This window comes from Pelodiscus sinensis, chromosome 8 (genome assembly GCF_049634645.1).
Source record: "Pelodiscus sinensis isolate JC-2024 chromosome 8, ASM4963464v1, whole genome shotgun sequence".
In the NCBI taxonomy this organism is placed as follows: domain Eukaryota; kingdom Metazoa; phylum Chordata; order Testudines; family Trionychidae; genus Pelodiscus; species Pelodiscus sinensis.
Genome location: NC_134718.1, coordinates 23,590,229 through 23,607,492, shown reverse-complemented (window position 1 = coordinate 23,607,492; position 17,264 = coordinate 23,590,229). Strand labels below are relative to the sequence as shown.

The 17,264-nt window shown below is 43.1% G+C and overlaps 1 protein-coding gene across 4 annotated transcripts in view; it reads right to left on the bottom strand.

Annotated features, from left to right (window-relative positions):
* The window catches only part of LOC106733079 (ciliary-associated calcium-binding coiled-coil protein 1), a 145,510-nt gene extending 134,113 nt beyond the window's left edge, over positions 1 to 11,397 (bottom strand). For 3 of the 4 annotated variants that reach the window (XR_012905583.1, XM_075934881.1, XM_075934879.1), the window contains exons 1-2: positions 10,094 to 10,165; positions 2,435 to 2,544 (exon numbers count right to left, since the gene is read on the bottom strand). Coding sequence is in view for 3 of the 4 variants with exons in the window: in XM_075934881.1 (XP_075790996.1) it covers positions 2,435 to 2,544; positions 10,094 to 10,150 (167 nt within the window). In the remaining variant the exon portion in view is untranslated. Of the gene's footprint in view, positions 1 to 2,434; positions 2,545 to 10,093; positions 10,166 to 11,243 lie in introns of those variants that run through there. The other variant, XM_075934880.1, reaches the window with a different exon arrangement.
* Positions 11,398 to 17,264: the final 5,867 nt, after the last annotated feature.

Sequence of the window (17,264 nt, the reverse complement as noted above, 5' to 3'; positions counted from 1 at the left end):
CTCACGGTGCCAGAACTGGGATACCATCTTTTCTACAGGATTGACTGGCAGCTGTGCTTGCATTAGTGCCAGGGCTTGCATGAGCAGTGACTCCATGCTAAGCTGAGATTCATCCTCCTCCTCACCCTGCTCTCAAAGTATTGTGGCAATTAGGCACACCAAAGCAACCATCAGTATCACAATGGGTTGCTGCAAAACAGAAACCACGCTCATGCTGCTATGGCATCTGCGCGGGAAACCAGGGCAAACCTTTTAGGCGTAAAAAGACTAATTCCCATTGATCTCAAGCAAAAGAGTGGGGGGGGGGGGCGGGGAAGAGACTAAACAAGTGCATTATGGGATGCTGACAACATGAACCCATAAACACACACTGCAGAGTTTTGGTCCTAATGGGCATTGGGAGCATAGCCCAGAATGCAAAGCTACCCATGGTGCTTTGCTCTCTGAGCCAATGGTAGGCTCTCTAATGGGGACATGCAACTTTGGACTATATTGGGTTCTTAGCCATAGTAAGGACATGGGCCTTTGACTTTGCAAAATTGGGTGGCCAGAAACTGACCATATTAAATTTGACCTTATCTCGTAGTGTAGACATGGTCTTAGTCATGGACTGAAATGGAGATGGAGTGCGGCCAACTATGAACTTTTCAAAGTTTGAAACCTCTGTCTTCCAAGCTTCTGCCAACTTCATGGTTTCTCAATCACTGTATCAAAGGGAATTAGGCTTTTCTGATTCATTTTTTAAATGTTTTGAATTTATGTGACTGACAATTACACACAAGAATGATTGGAAAAACAATAAATTCTTCATATATCTTCTATTATTACTACTGCTATTTTTTCATGGAAGGAGCTCAAGTACTATAGTGATGGGAAGCAGTATAAAATCTGTAGATCAATAGACTGAACTAAGAAATTACTTCAACACATCAAAAGCACGATCCATCTAGCACTGTATTGTTTCTCCAGCAGTGGCAAGGAAACTTTACAGTACATAAATATTATGTCCTATGGTGAGCTACAGATGTTTCAATACTGGTACTAAATTGTTTGTGATACCTAAAATGCCCTTGAAGCATCCTCTTTTCAGTCAAATGCAGCACATATAATTTAAGATCTATCTGTGAAAATATATATATCAGCTGAGATAAGAGAAAAACAAAGGTCTCTCTCTATTTTCCTTTCTAATCTTAGATGAGAGATTCTGCAAGAAATTGTGTTACAGGGTGATAATGAAATTTCATCTCAATTGATGTGTATGTTTTAGTTTCTAATGCCTTAAGTTGGAGAGCTACAGTGCAGTATAAAAGAGTAAATAAAAACATCATTTTAATATTAGATGGAAAAAAAATCTTTCCAGTTTCTCTATGAAATTCCACTACATCAATATTTTTCCTAACCAAAAAAATATATCTATTTCAAGGAAATGATCCATATCTTTTTTATTTTACCTAAAAACATTTGTATTTATCCACTAACAGCAGCATTTTCCAAAGCATCTAAGTAACTTTAGAGCATAAGTTCCATTAAATTTAGCTTGGTAAGAAGTTACTACAAGGTGACTTTTCAATGGGATATGTGCTCCTAAATCACGTAGGAACTTTTGAAAATTTCACACTTGAAACTGAATGACAATACTTCAAACTGTGAATGCCTAAACTTTCATCTTAAATCCTTAAGAACTTAGATATTTTATATGAAGTTTTTTGCCACTTTCCTAAGGGTCAGTTTTTATTATATCCAAACTTATCTATTTTTTCAACTTTAGACACTATTACCTACAAGGGGAGCAGTTAAGACAACACACTGATCCCTTTGAAACAAATCACACCTGCTATAAAATATAAATATATCAAGTATTCAAAAATGTATCAACCAAAAATATCCCTTTGAAGAAAATGAGCAAAAGAGAAAAATGAAAACATGGAGAGATTATAGGAGAAGAGTACATTCTGAGACCAACACCTTTTATTCTTTACACCATTATTGCCACTGTTCACAAGTGTCCCAAAAATTGGGTTAGATCAACATTCATTTAGCACAGAAGTCTTCAAAAAATGTCATACGTAAATCAATACTGTACTACAATGCTGGTGGAATTAATCTAACCAACTATATAAAAATAATTGTCTTGCACAGAGTATTAGTACTGTTCATTTCTTTTGAAAATGATATTTTTAATTTCAATTAAATCATGAATTAATATCACAATGCACAATCTATTTAGATAGTGGTCAGTTCACTATTTTCTATCAGCTACAGAATTGGATTTAGCAGGTTTTTATGAAATTAAGACCACGCCAAATGATCAATATCACAGTTATTAAGTTTGATATCTTCAGCAAAAACCCTCAGCTGATAAACCACACAAGTTTTCTTCCACCAAATCATAAGCACCAGCATTAGGTACATTTTTTATATATTAGTTACTTACTTTTGAACTCCTTCTATATTTTGTTCCAACAAAACACTAATCTGGGAAAAAGAAAGAAACCTCCACGCCAAATTTTCTTCAGCTACAGTATCTTGATCTTGGCCTTCTTCCTATGAAAAACAGTAGATTGTGTTTTTTTTTAAAATAATCTAATTTATAAAACACTTTTGATCTTAAAGAACTTTAAAGAATGTATGTACAAAGATAATTCATCTAATATCAAAACAGAAATGCAGCAGTAATTTTCTGCAGCAACAAAGCCAGGAACAGAGGTTAGGAATGGAGGTGAAGTCAGGAGGACATATGAACTAACAGGAACTTTTACATACATATTCGTGTGCAGTCGCGCACACACAATGCTCTACCATTCTATTTGCTTTGTACCCAGAGAAACAAGCAGTTGACTTCTCCCTAATCACCTCAGGTGAGTGTTAACCACTATACCCATTTTTGACAATTTTATTCTGTGCAATTAAAAATAAATACATGATTTTCTAATACAGATTGAACCTCTCCAGTCCGGCACCCGGGACCTGACCAATGCAAACCAGAAAATGTGTCAGACCATGGGAGGTCAATACTGTCCAGTAGTATTACCAAATTTTCACTTATTGGGCTCTTAGAAGACATTTAGGGGTAAATTAGAGCTAAACAACAGCACGAAACACTTAGAGACAGAACTTTATGAGGTTGCAGGAAACTTGGCCACACCTATGATAAGAGAACTGTCAGCTACTTAACATCATGCCAGACAATGGATGTTGCCAAACCAGAGAGTACCGGATCAGAGAGGTTCAATCTGTAGCCCAACAATACAAAACTAAAATATGTGTACCGTAATCTAAATTATGTAATTACTTTTCCCAACGAACGGTCTACTTATAACACTGAGAGTAATTGTTCCCCTGTGGTGCATATAAGAAATATTAATTTAGAATAATACCACAAACTGGGATATGTAATGGACAATAAAGTGAACATGAATTAACAATGCAATAGGCTTCTAAAATTCAAGGTAAATACTTGATTGGACTATACAATTGACTTCAGTAAGAAAATTTAGAAAGTCAAGCAGTAGGGAAAATAAAAATTTGTTATTAGAATAGCTATGTAATGAAACAAGGTGTCAAGAAAAGTTATGAAATCATGGTCAGTGACTGACACTTAATTACTGACAATTCTATACTACTAAAATGTCCTATTGCTGACAATGAGGTCCACTAATTGGTGCAAATAAATTTGTGATGAACATAGTTCAGATGCAAGCTTAGACAAGCTCAAACTGCGTTCAGCACCATTATAGTAACTGTGATTCAACCTTGCTGTGAAGATTCAAAGAACTATAAAATAGAAGCTATATCTTTAGAAAGTTTAATATTTATCAGTTAATGATTTATGGATATTTCTATATTGACACTAAAGTGCAAGTAGCTCTAGGACATCCTGAATTGTGTACATTTTAATTCTCCTAGAATTCAACTGTGTACCACTGAAGGCTATCATTGATTTGAATGTAGTGGGATTAAGCTCCTAAAATAAGGTTTGTGCTCAGTTACACACAAAAAGAAACGGAAGATGGCCTCCAAAGGTGGTTCAGCTTCAGTATCACTGACATTCATACTTCAAGACGGCGTGAGTACAATTTTTGACTGGTAACTTGCTAATTGTGTTTGTAGCCAGAAAGAGATGCATAGTGCCCATAAAAAAGTAAACAAGTAAAAACATGTAAAAGGATTGCAGCAGAGTTGTTGTGTGATTTCCACAACCTTGGAGATGGTGTAACTGAGCAGCTGATTATGGCTGTAGAAAACAGGGCTGCAAGAAGAAATCAGTACCAAAGATCTATTGGACACACTAATACTTGTTGGTTATGTACTAGTCTATTTTCATATGTACTGTAGTCTATACTCAACCATCTTAGCTTTTCATTTTATACTGTCTCCAACTGTGATGATACTCACTTAAAAGACATAGTGTTTCAACACAGCTCAACAGCATTAAAGCGGTGAAGAAAATAAACAGTTCCTTCTGGCAAAAGTAAGGTGCAATAGCTTTTATTTTTAAAAGTAAAAAAAGCATTTATTTTGAAAAAACTACTTTGCCCTAAAAATAATGTTATTATTTAGAGTATAATAGATTATGAGTTTGAGGCTGCATGATTGTTAGGAAAATAAACAAGTAGCTCAATATGCTAACATTTCACAATTACTGAAAATAAACTTGTGCTTAATTAAAAACAATACTATAGTGTCAGAGACCAGCAAAACCCTTCAGTTCATTTGCAACAATGACTGCAAGTCTGAAAGAATGGCTGTGCAGTGCTATCTGCATTTGTGAAATGCTGTTTAATATTAGACCACCTCCCTCTCTCAGAGAAACAAACCTGTATTTAAGGTACTATAATATGTCAGTTCACACAATTTTTATACAGTAAACGTTTAAATGTGATTTTACATCTTTAATATTTAAAACATTTAATATACTATAAATTATATCTGTGGCCTAAACCTAAATAGGAACCTAAAATAAATTAACTAAACATGGCAATTAGGTTTCAAATTTGAAAATGGCACCTCAAATTTTACAAGTGCCTACGTAAAGTGCACAATCTACATTTGTAAAAGATTTCACACAATCACTTGTGTTTTAGCTATAATTCCAACAGCAATACAAGTTTGCAGCTTGACACTAATCAAGATACGCGACAAACAGCACCAGCTACTGCCCATTACAAATGAAGGGCAATGGTGAATAATTAATGAGAGACTACAACTGACTGAGAGGGTTTAATTATTGAGAGGGAGAATAGAGTAAATTATTTAGAATACGAAATTTTAAAAAGAAACATTTGCATAATTTAAAATGTTATAATATAATTTGTAATGTAATGTTTTGTCTTCCTTGACAGAAATTATTTAGCTTTGTTGAATATATATTACATGCTTCTGCCTATTGAAATACCATATTCTGAAATACTTAGTGTCTTTTGTTATGACAGCATAAGGTAGAAACACCAACCAGACTGCACAGAAGATGGAGGAATTCTATCTCTGTAAAACCCAAAGCAAAGCTTCCATACCACTCAAAGTCTTTAGGACAGTCATAAGGTTAAACAACAAATATTGAAAACCTCCAGTTCCTAAGCTAATAGCATGTTAAAAAGTACACTATCATACCAGAGATGGACTCTCTTTCCAAACTAGTGGATCCTTGAGGCACATCTTTGACAATTACTGCTGCTTGGGGATGTGAAAGTGTAAATGTGTACACGGTTACCTTATGAGCCTGCTGAAATGATTAGCATGTAACAAAACTGAAGTATGTCCGTAAGAGGAGGCAGAGAAAAGTGAATGTAAATCTCTGTATCTCAAAGATATTTATTTATTCACATCTGTATGAAACTACAATAAAAAGTACTCATTTTATGCTTTGAACACCTATGAAAATTTTTTAAAAATACACTACAAATGAAAAGACTCGTCAATTATCTCAGTGTAACTCAAGTGTGTAGAAACCTGAGATCTTCTTCAAAAGGGCTGGCAGGTATGACTGTGGACAATATGGGGTCCAAACATCTGTCATATAAAATATTGCAGCCCACTTATTATTACCTTACAAGGCATTTAATTATTAAATTAACTATCAAGTGTTTTATATCCAAAACCTGTCTACATAAAACAATTATGCAAAAATTCCAAAATAATAATTTATTTAAGAAAGCCTCAGATGTCCACTTCATCACTGGAAAATTAAAATCAACCACTATTTTTAACCACTGCATTTCTGTTGCTCTCACATCAATAAGGAAGAAAACACATACTGTATAGCTATGTTGATTTAAATTGCATTCAAAGGGGGGGGAAAAAACCATGTAACAGCCAAAGCACAAAGCTTATACACTAAGAAATGGAACTTCTCATATGTTTGGTGTGTACCAAAAGGAATAAAACATAAAAATAAAACAGAAAATATCAGAAGTACTTGTACCCTTTTAATAACAAAATTCTGTTATTTTTCTGAGAGGCAACAATTCAAATTTCAAGAAGATTCTGGCTCAGCATATATTTATACTGAAATTAAACGTTTACTATTACTAGATAATCTGCGGCTCTAAAAAAATGAATATCTCAATAAAAAAAATATCAAATGAAAAAATAAGCCAACTACTTATACTATATGGCTACGTCTACACTGGCCCCTTTTCCGGAAGGGGCATGTAAATTTCACTAGTCGTCGTAGGGAAATCCGCGGGGGATTTAAATATCCCCCGCGGCATTTAAATAAAAATGTCCGCCGCTTTTTTCCGGCTTTTAAAAAAGCCGGAAAAGAGCGTCTAGACTGGCCCCGATCCTCCGGAAAAAGTGCCCTTTTCCGGAGGCTCTTATTCTTACTTCAAAGAATAAGAGCCTCCGGAAAAGGGCACTTTTTCCGGAGGATCGGGGCCAGTCTAGACGCTCTTTTCCGGCTTTTTTAAAAGCCGGAAAAAAGCGGCGGACATTTTTATTTAAATGCCGCGGGGGATATTTAAATCCCCCGCGGATTTCCCTACGACGACTAGTGAAATTTACATGCCCCTTCCGGAAAAGGGGCCAGTGTAGACGTAGCCTTCGTGTTGTGATGTTTATGATTCAGATGTGTTTTCTCCTAAGAGTAATATATAAATGCATGTTTCTTAAAAGGCAAAACAATTAAGACAATTAACTCAATGTAAAACGAAACTGTTTCTTGAGATCCTGCAGATAAAAGAGAAAAACAATCGCAGTGTATCCTATTTTATGTAGTGTACGTGAATAACGAAGGGTATGTATACACTACCATCCTAGTTCGAACTAGGGTGGTAATGTAGGCAACCGGAGTTGCAAATGAAGCCTGGGATTTGAATTTCCCGGGCTTCATTTGCATCTCGCCGGGCACCACCATTTTTAAATGTCCGCTAGTGCGGACTCCGTGCCGCGCGGCTACACACGGCACGGAGTCCGCACTAGCGGACATTTAAAAATGGTGGCGCCCGGCGAGATGCAAATGAAGCCCGGGAAATTCAAATCCCGGGCTTCATTTGCAACTCTGGTTACCTACATTACCACCCTAGTTCGAACTAGGGTGGTAGTGTAGACATAACCAAATACAGTCAGCCAGAATCTGAGACTTATGTAATTTAATGCAGGATGCAGGACTTCACCAAGTTTGGAATCAGATGAAATCTCGAGATAATAGTACACTATAACAAACTAAAATACATAAACTAAGGAATTTGAGTAAAAGATTATAGAAACCTAACAAAAATAGACCATGGGAATAAACTTATTCCAAACTCTTTATAAAAACTGTTTACAGTTGTACAAAAAGAAAATACTTCCGTGGCACATTTCAAATGCAATATATTTTCTACAACTTGCCTTCTTCTGTATGGTATACTTTTTTAAAACCATAATTTTGATTGAACTACTTAACAACCAAGCTGTTTAAAGATGCTAATATAAAGTATTTTGGAAAGTATGTAAACTGCTTACACAACACTAAAATATTTAGTAATATATTTTACAGAAGAGATTTTCCTTCAACAAGGGCGTTTTAATTCCTATCATCAAAGAGATAAAGAATCTACGAGTTTTTGTTGTGCCTAGAGATGTTGATATAATAACCCATACATCACCAATACTCAAAGTGCAGATTAGTGAAGCAGCCACTTAGGGAACATCTTCACCTGCCAAGCTGGAGTTCTACGTTCTGGCATTCGATATAGCAAGTCTAGTATAGACCTATATGTTGGATGCTGAGAATAGCTTCAGCTGGCACCTGTACTGTTCGCAGTAACAAGGAGTAGGGGAAGCCTACGGGACCATTTGCTCCCATTGGCCTCCCATTGTGAGGATGCCACCAAACTTGTCTTCCAGTAAGCCGACTCCAGCTATATATTCTACATAGCTGGAGTTGTGTTCCTTAAGTGGAGCTTCCAGGTCTAGTGTAGACCTGGCCTCAGTGAAATAGGTCAAGCTAACATGCTTAACGTATTGTCAGCACTTATCTTTCTATAGGCCAGAACTTCTGTCTCCTCCACTTAGAAAATGGGAGGAATTTAACCTCATTTGTGCATTCAAATATCTAAAACCAGCACCTCTGACTGAAATTAAGATCAGGTTATATTTTCTAATGCTCTAAACTAAAGGAAGGCATTGAATCTGCACATTTAGTCATAGTTGTGGTGAATTAAGCACTCAGAGTGGTCAGTATTAGCAAAATGACACTATGTCATAAAATACATGGACTTGGAGCTCAAACTAACATTGACTTAAAGAAGAGTATCTTGCACTTTTCAGCTCCCTCTGAAATGCAGCCCATAGAGTATGTCTACACTAGCCCCCTAGTTCAAACTAGGGAGGCTAATGTAGGCATTCGAAGTTACAAATGAAGCCCGGGATTTAAATATCCTGGGCTTTATTTGCATCTTCCCATCCAGGCGCCATTTTTAAATCCCCTTAGTCCGAACTAACTACCAGTGGCTACACGCGGCAGTCAAACGTTAACTCGAACTAAGATCTTAGTTCAAGTTAACTGTTTGAATGGACTTAGTTCGAGTTAATGTTTGAATACCGTGCGTAGCCACGGGCAGTTAGTTTGGACTAAAGGGATTCAAAAATGGCGCCCAGACGGGAAGATGCAAATAAAGCCCGAGATATTTAAATCCCGGGCTTCATTTGCAATTTCAAATGCCTATATTAGCCTCCCTAGTTCGAACTAGGGGACTAGTGTAGACATACCCATAGAGAGTTCTGTGGCCCCCTGTCAAATCACACATCTATCAGCCAAATCAGAGATCCTAGCACAGAAATAAGAGAACATTCAGGATCACTGTGAGGATTTGTGAATGAAACTCCCTAGAAGGTTTTGGGTACATAAAGCAATGAAGGAATTACATGGAGGCAAAAACATATTATCACCTGTGATACATTTAACCTTGTTCCCATGCTCTTCTTGTCACTTAAAGTAAACATGTATGCATTTCCTTCAGACCAACAATGACATTTTAAAAATTAAGACACATTACTCAGAATGAATAAACCAAGAAAAATCTGTATACAGAAATACTTTGAGAATATCAAACATATATCAAAAATTGTCTAAAAACAAATAAAAGGTGCTGAGTAACAATAGAAGACTTAGCACACAGTTTACCAATTCACAAGCACTTAATGCGAGTATAGTTAAGAACATTATACATTTTACAGTCCACATAATATGAATTATTCTTAAGTATGAACTAAAGTTACTTCATCACAGCACAACACCCTTAATCTTGCCTAGTCATTTCTTTGCTTTTAATGAGGCAATATCAAAGATGTCAGTTAACTTCCACTGGTATTTGATATGGGAATTTTTGTGCGTGTTCTCTTCTTAACTCTACTGAAACTATTAGCACATTTATGTTTCCATCATTAAGGAGGGACTCACAGCAGGAGGTATGGGGGTGCAGGAGTCAGGACTGAGAGATGAGAAAGGGATCAGGGCAAGGAGTGGGGAGCTCAGGATTCAGGGCAGAGAGTTGGGAGGTATTTGGGGGAGTAAGGCAAGGAGTGGGGGATGCAGGAGGTTGGCCAATCTTTGGGGTTGACCATGGCAGCGGGGGCCATCCTGCCCAGCTGCTGAATCCTGGGCACTCACCAGGGACCGTGCTGCCTGGGTCCCAGCTTCTTCCCTGTGTTGGGTAGAAAGCAACATTCAGAGCCAGAGCTGGCCTTAGGCGGATTCGGCCAATTCCCCTGAATCGGGCCCTGCACCTAAAGGAGCCCCACGCCCTGAAGCCGGAAGTGTGCCGGGCATGCAGGAGGCATCGGCCCCAGAGGAGGAATGCGGTGGCTGTCTGCGCCACAGGAGGTGTGAGCTGAACGCAGCGTTTTCCTGCGCCGCATGGGGGGGGTGTTATCTACCTCCCGGGTTTGGCAGGGGAGGTAGCTGGGGGGGTTTGTGTGCTGTTTCTTTATTTGGTTTTTTTGCTCAACCAAAATTGCTGTAGGGCCCCATCGAAATTGTTCGAATTGGGCCCCGCACTTCCTAAAGCCGGTGTATAGGAAAAAAGTGAAACCTCTCCGTTTTTGTGACGGTCACAGTTTCTGTCAAACAAACATGACATTTGGTACAACTGCTCAGGAATTGCTACCTTTGCTGGCTGGTTGCAAATTCAGAGAAACTGTGTTTTTTGGTAGAAAAATCTCTCAATTTGCTACCTCCTGTCTCGGTCGCTGCACCAGCCCTGTCCAGAGCCCCACCCTCGGTTGGCCACTCTGTGGTCATTGGGGAGCAGAACTCTGCCTGCTAGCTGACCCCTCCCTTCGTATTTATGAGAAAGAATCAACCCCATTCTAGGCACATCCCACTGCCGGCACAAGCCACGCTGGACCGGGCTCCGGTGTGAGCAGGAAGCCGTGCGCCACACTGGCAGCCTGAGCGCACTCACAGCGGGACCGATGCACAAGCTCTCGCCGGCGCAGCTCGTAACAAAGCCGCACGCGGGACGGTACTTTCGTTGTAACACGAGCCCCTGGGCGCTGCCTGGAGCGCCAGCAGCAGTTCGGGGTTCACACACACAGGACGCGCCCCCGCAACAGGCTGACAAAAGGCGCGAGGCTGCCGGGAGCTCCGCACACTCGAGAGGCGGCCCTCCCCGCCCGCGCCCTCCCCTTCGCCCTGGATGCGGGGCTGAGTCCCAGCTCGGCCGCCGCCCAGTTGTGGCCCCAGGCCTCCCGCGCAGGAGCCGCGCGCCTCTGCCTCGCCCGGCCCATGGGCGCTGGAGTGGGCGGGCGCGAGTCGGTACCTGCCGGTTCTCCTTCCCCTTCGCCTTGGCCGCCATGGCGGGCGCGTCCCGCGTTGCCCTGGGAGGCGGCGGGGCGGGGTTAGCGCAGGGGCAGCAGCCGGGCTGGGGGCGCTGCCGGAACGAGAGCGGCCCCTGACCAGGTCCCGGGCGTCACACTTGGGCGCCAACCTGCAGTGTGCCCCGCCCGGCCCCTGTGTGGCCCCCCCCACCCCATAGCCCCCGCTCCTGTGTGACCCCCCCACCCCATAGCCCCCGGCCCTGTGTGACCCCCCCACCCCATAGCCCCCGGCCCTGTGTGACCCCCCCACCCCATAGCACCCGGCCCCTGTGTGACCCCCCCACCCCATAGACCCCAGCTCCTGTGTGACCCCCCCACCCCATAGCCCCCGGCCCTGTGTGACCCCCCCCACCCCATAGCCCCCAGCCGCTGTGTGACCCCCCCACCCCATAGCCCCCGGCCCCTGTGTGACCCCACCCCATAGCCCCCGGCCGCTGTGTGACCCCCCCCACCCCATAGCCCCCAGCCGCTGTGTGACCCCCCCACCCCATAGCCCCCGGCCCCTGTGTGACCCCACCCCATAGCCCCCGGCCGCTGTGTGACCCCCCCCACCCCATAGCCCCCAGCCGCTGTGTGACCCCCCACCCCATAGCCCCCGGCCCCTGTGTGACCCCACCCCATAGCCCCGGCCGCTGTGTGACCCCCCCACCCCATAGCCCCCAGCCTCTGTGTGATCCCCCCACCCCATAGCCCCCAGCCTCTGTGTGATCCCCCCACCCCATAGCCCCCAGCCTCTGTGTGACCCCACCACATAGCCCCCGGCCGCTGTGTGACCCCCCCCACCCCATAGCCCCCGGCCGCTGTGTGACCCCCCACCCCATAGCCCCCGGCCCCTGTGTGACCCCACCCCATAGCCCCGGCCGCTGTGTGACCCCCCCACCCCATAGCCCCCAGCCTCTGTGTGATCCCCCCACCCCATAGCCCCCAGCCTCTGTGTGACCCCACCACATAGCCCCCGGCCGCTGTGTGACCCCCCCCACCCCATAGCCCCCGGCCGCTGTGTGACCCCCCACCCCATAGCCCCCGGCCCCTGTGTGACCCCCCCACCCCATAGCCCCCGGCCGCTGTGTGACCCCCCACCCCATAGCCCCCAGCCCCTGTGTGACCCCACCCCATAGCCCCCGGCCACTGTGTGACCCCCACCCCATAGCCCCCAGCCCCTGTGTGGCCGCCACCCCATAGCCCCCGGCCCTGTGTGACCACCACCCCATAGCCCCCAGCCCCTGTGTGGCCGCCACCCCATAGCCCCCGGCCCTGTGTGACCCCACCCCATAGCCCCCAGCCCCTGTGTGACCTCCCAACCCCCATCCCATGTGTGACTCCCCCCAAACCCATAGCACCCAGCCCTTGTGTGATCTTCCAGCACCCATCCTGTATTTCATCCCCATCCCATAGAATCCAACCCCATTTTGTGCAAGATCCTTATGCCTGTCCCAGAGAGGCATAAGGATTTTGCGCAAAATGGGGTTTTTGCGCCAAAAAAAGTCCACACTTCTTTTTGCGCAAAAACCTCTTGCACAAAAAGAAACAGCGGAAAATATGCTAATGAGGTTGCAGCTTATGCTAATGAGGTGGGCTTGCCGAGCGGCAGTGAGCCCTGCTTGCCAGCCGCGTGGTTCTGCACTCTGCGCATGTGCAGATTGCTCCACGCTGGCTCTTCCAGGGTGTAATCTACTCGCAACAGGTGAGTAGATTACACTATTTGTCGAGCCCTGCTAATGAGTCCCTCATTAGCATATTTTCTGCCAGAAGAATTCACAGTGAAGACATAGCCTTACTGTCTACTTTGCTAAATATACCTATGCTAGTGGGGAAAAGGTCCTATACACCACTGAAAGAAGGTTGCAACACAGACATATTTCCTATTACTTCATTCCCCTCTATAAAATGAGGATATTACTGCTTCCCCAAATCAGAGAGAGTATAAGGATACATTCATTAATATTTTGTGTGATCCTGAAGTGCAATGGTTGTGGTCTGAATTCAGCAAACCATTCTAGCGTTAGCACCCTTCCTATCTATTACTATCCTTTGATCTGTTTCTTTTCAACTATCCAATCTTCGGGTGTTTATTGATTGCCAGTTCTGCCTACTTGTTTTTCCTTTTGATATTTCCATACCCTCTGGCTCCTTGTTTCTCATCCCCCCCCCTTTTTTTTCCTTCTTCCCTCTCCCTTCTACACTATTTATTTTGGGTCTGCACATCCTTAACACAAAACTCTGGTCATCTGAAGAAGTGGGCTGTGCCCACGAAAGCTCATGATACCATCTATATGTTTTGTTAGTCTATAACGTGCTACCAGACCATTAGTTGTTTTTTAAGTTTATCCTGTACAGACTAACTCAGCTACCCCCTGCAGCATTTATGTACAATTACCTCGTTGACCCAGCATAACTATTCTGTAGCACAGTGGTCACCAACCAGTAAATCGGGATCTATTGGTAGACAGGAGCGGCCCTAGACAAGCTGCCAGCAAGTGGCGCTCTAGGCGAAACGCACGATCAGCGCGCAATCAGAGCCCCCGCCTCCAAAGCCCTCAATGGCTGTTTATCTTGGCGCCCTAGGCGACAGCCTAGTTTGCCTGTATTGACAGGCTGCCACTGCTGGTAGATTTTGGAGCCTCTAACAGGTGATCCTGACTGGTTTGGCCAAGAGGCTATCAAGTGCAGGTACTTCGGCTGTTCCTCCACTGTTGCTCATCTCCTGCCCTTTGCGTTGGAGCTGTCCTGCTTTTCCCCAGAGCCTCCTGCTGGCTGTGCAGAGCAGGGAAGGGAGAGGAGGGGGTGCTAATGTCAGGGTGCCCCCTCCTACTTTGTATTCTATCTCCACAGAATGGTGGGGGCAGCACAGAAGGACTTGGGATAGAGTTTGCTGGCTGCTTTTGGGAGTGGTGCAGGGCCAGGGCAGGGGTGAGCCTGCCTTAGCACCACTGCACCACCACACAGGAGCCATCTGAGGTAAGCAGTCTCCAGCTTGAGCCAGCTCCAAACCCCTGCCCCAGCCATGAACCCCCTCCTACTCTCCAAGCCGCTGCCCCAGCCCTGAGCCCCCTGGATCCAAACTCCCTCCCAGAGCCTGTACCCTGAACCACTCTCTGTACCGCAACTCCCTGCCCCAAGCTCAGCTCAGAGCCCCCTTACACTCCAAATCCCTTAGCCCAAGACCAGAACCTGCGTCCCAACCCTCTGCCCCAGCCTGATGAAAGGGAAGACAGCTGGGGGAGGGAGAAAGGATGGAGTGAGCAGGGATGGAGCCTCGGAGAAGGAGCACGAAGGAGGAAGGGCAAGGATATTTGGCTTTGAGGTAGATTCTGGCTTGCACTTAAATTCAAAACGTGAGCTTGTGCTTAAAAAGGTTGGAGACCACTGCTGTAGCACAATAAAAAATAAATATCAAATAGCTCTGGAAGAAATTGGCACAGTCTCAGCGCAACCTACTTACAAATTTATACAAGCAAAATAAATTTTAACATGTATAACCTTAGGTACATGAGCAGTGTCATTGACTTCAATGGACCAGTGCTTTGCTTGATTCAATGCCCACAAAACAGACATTAGACAGGATCACAAAGAAAAAACAGTTGCTTGCCATTTCAACCAGAAAGGACACTGTCTCAATGACCTGCTAACCTGCATCCTACTTCAGAAGACATTCAAATCTGCACTTGAAAGCGAATCCTCTGAACTGGCATTCATGCTAAAATTCGACACTCTCCGCAGGGGACTTAACAAAGACTCCAACTATCTTACCCATTACAAAGATAGCTTCCCCAATTATCATCTCTAATACTATTAACTCACAGACATCTACCCTTCCCCACCTCTAATATCATTAACTCACTGGCATTCACCTTCCTTCCCCCCTCCCCCCCGCATCCCCCTTTTGTTCTGAAATGTGATTTGTCCTTTTCATATGTGTTCACTTTTTTTTAAATTGTATCCTTTGGTATATATGGCTGTGACTATTTTCTTCCACTATTTGATCTGAGGAAGTGGGTCTGGCCCACAAAAGCTCATCATCTAATAAACCATCCTGTTAGTCTTTAAAGTGCTACATAGTCCTGTATTTTGTTTCAGCTACACCAGACTAACACGGCTACATTTCTATCACTATTTTGCTTGATTGGGGTCGTTTAGGTACAGCAGATACAAACACCAAAGTTACAAAATGACCAGTTAACTACACACCTCATTTGGAATTGAAAATCAGGAAGCAGCAAAGGAAAAGAAAAAGCAGCAAAGACACCAGTACATTGCTGTGTTAAGCGTAAACTACTGAAAAAATAAGATTTTTTTTTTAATTGACAAGCTAAGGAAACTCTTTTTGGCTTTTTTTATTTAAATTAAGATGGTTAAAAGCAGCTTTTTTCTTCTGCATAGTATAGTTTTAAAGCTTTATTAAGTCAGTGAAAGAACAAACAAAATATTTTGGTCAGAGATGCAAATATTTTAAAGTTAAAAGCCTCCATTCCAGAGATGTTCGTAACTGTGAGCTTCTACTGTACTTTTTCAAGAAATGGATTGGAAAGCACCACACCCAAAGCCATCTTCCATGTCAAGTAATTATTTTCCCTACCGAAGAGCGCCATGTAATTTCAACTGGATATTAATATCCTCTCTTAAATTGTTTTATGTAGTTCTAAAAGCTGGTTAAGATAATACGGAGAAGGTGGCAAAAATTCATAGCTTTACAAAAACATGAACGAGGTAAAATATAAAGCCTCTTCTAGAAGTGGTGTACCTATTCAAGGGCAAAAGGGCAGAAATGGAATCAGTGAATTTGTATATTTTCCGCACAGACTTTACATGCTCTTAAGATATAATAATAGTTTTTTATCTTTGCTTTGTATAGCACTGCATTGCTATCTTCTTTGGTCTGCAGACAAAATAAAACAATAATGTAAAAATAAAAAGCCTCATTTTGACTATTTAAATATACCTTTAATATAGTTTTTCAAAGCAGAAATATTTAACCTTCTGCATGAAATATATTACTGTAGCCTATTCAAGGTTGTCAAAAATAATGACAGTCCTTCCCTAAAGAGTTTAGAATTGAAAAGATAAACTTAGAGAAGATGAGAAAAGGACCTACGGATTAGATTAGAGTGGATGAGAAGCTGGATATGAGTCAACAGTGTGCCCTTGTACCAAGAAGGCTAATGGCATATTAGGGTGCAGTAGGAGGAGCATTGCCAGCAGATCTAGGGAAGTGATTATTCCCCTTTATTTGGCTCTCATGAGGCCACACCTGGAGTATTGTGTCCACTACTGGCCCCCCACTATAGAACAGATGTGGACACATTGGAGAGGGTCCAGCAGAGGGCGACCAAAATTATTAGGGGGTTGGAATGCATGACCTATGAGGAGAGGCTGAGGGAGTTGGGTCTATTTAGTCTATAGAAGAGAAGAGTGAGAGGGGATTTGATAGCAGCCTTCAACTTCCTGAAGGGAGGTTCTAAAGAGGATGGAGAAAGGCTGTTCACAGTAGTGACGGATGGCAGAACAAGGAGCAATGGTAACACCTTACAATGGGGGAGGTCTAGGTTGGATATTAGGAAAAACTGTTTCCCTAGAAGGGTGGTGAAACACTGAAATGGGTTACCTAGGGAGGTGGTGGAATCTCCATCCCTAGAAGGTTTTATGTCTCAGCTTGACAAAGCCCTGGCTGGGTTGATTTAGTTGGGATTGGTCCTGCCAGAGACCTCCTGAGGTCTCTTCCAGCTCTATGATTCTATGAACGTGCTAGCAGCAGGACCGGGAGCTGCAGTGGGCCAGATGAAAGTGCTATGCAGGCCAGAATTGGCCTGCTGAGAGCATCTTGCCCAGCCCTGATCTAGTATGTGGATCTTTAAAGACAACTGTCTGCCAAGTTATCCACACGTCTTTATTTTGCAAGTCAGGTCTCCAGGTTTAGACTTTTAATACTTAACTTAGCAATGAAAGAGCCCTAAGAGCTCTTAGTT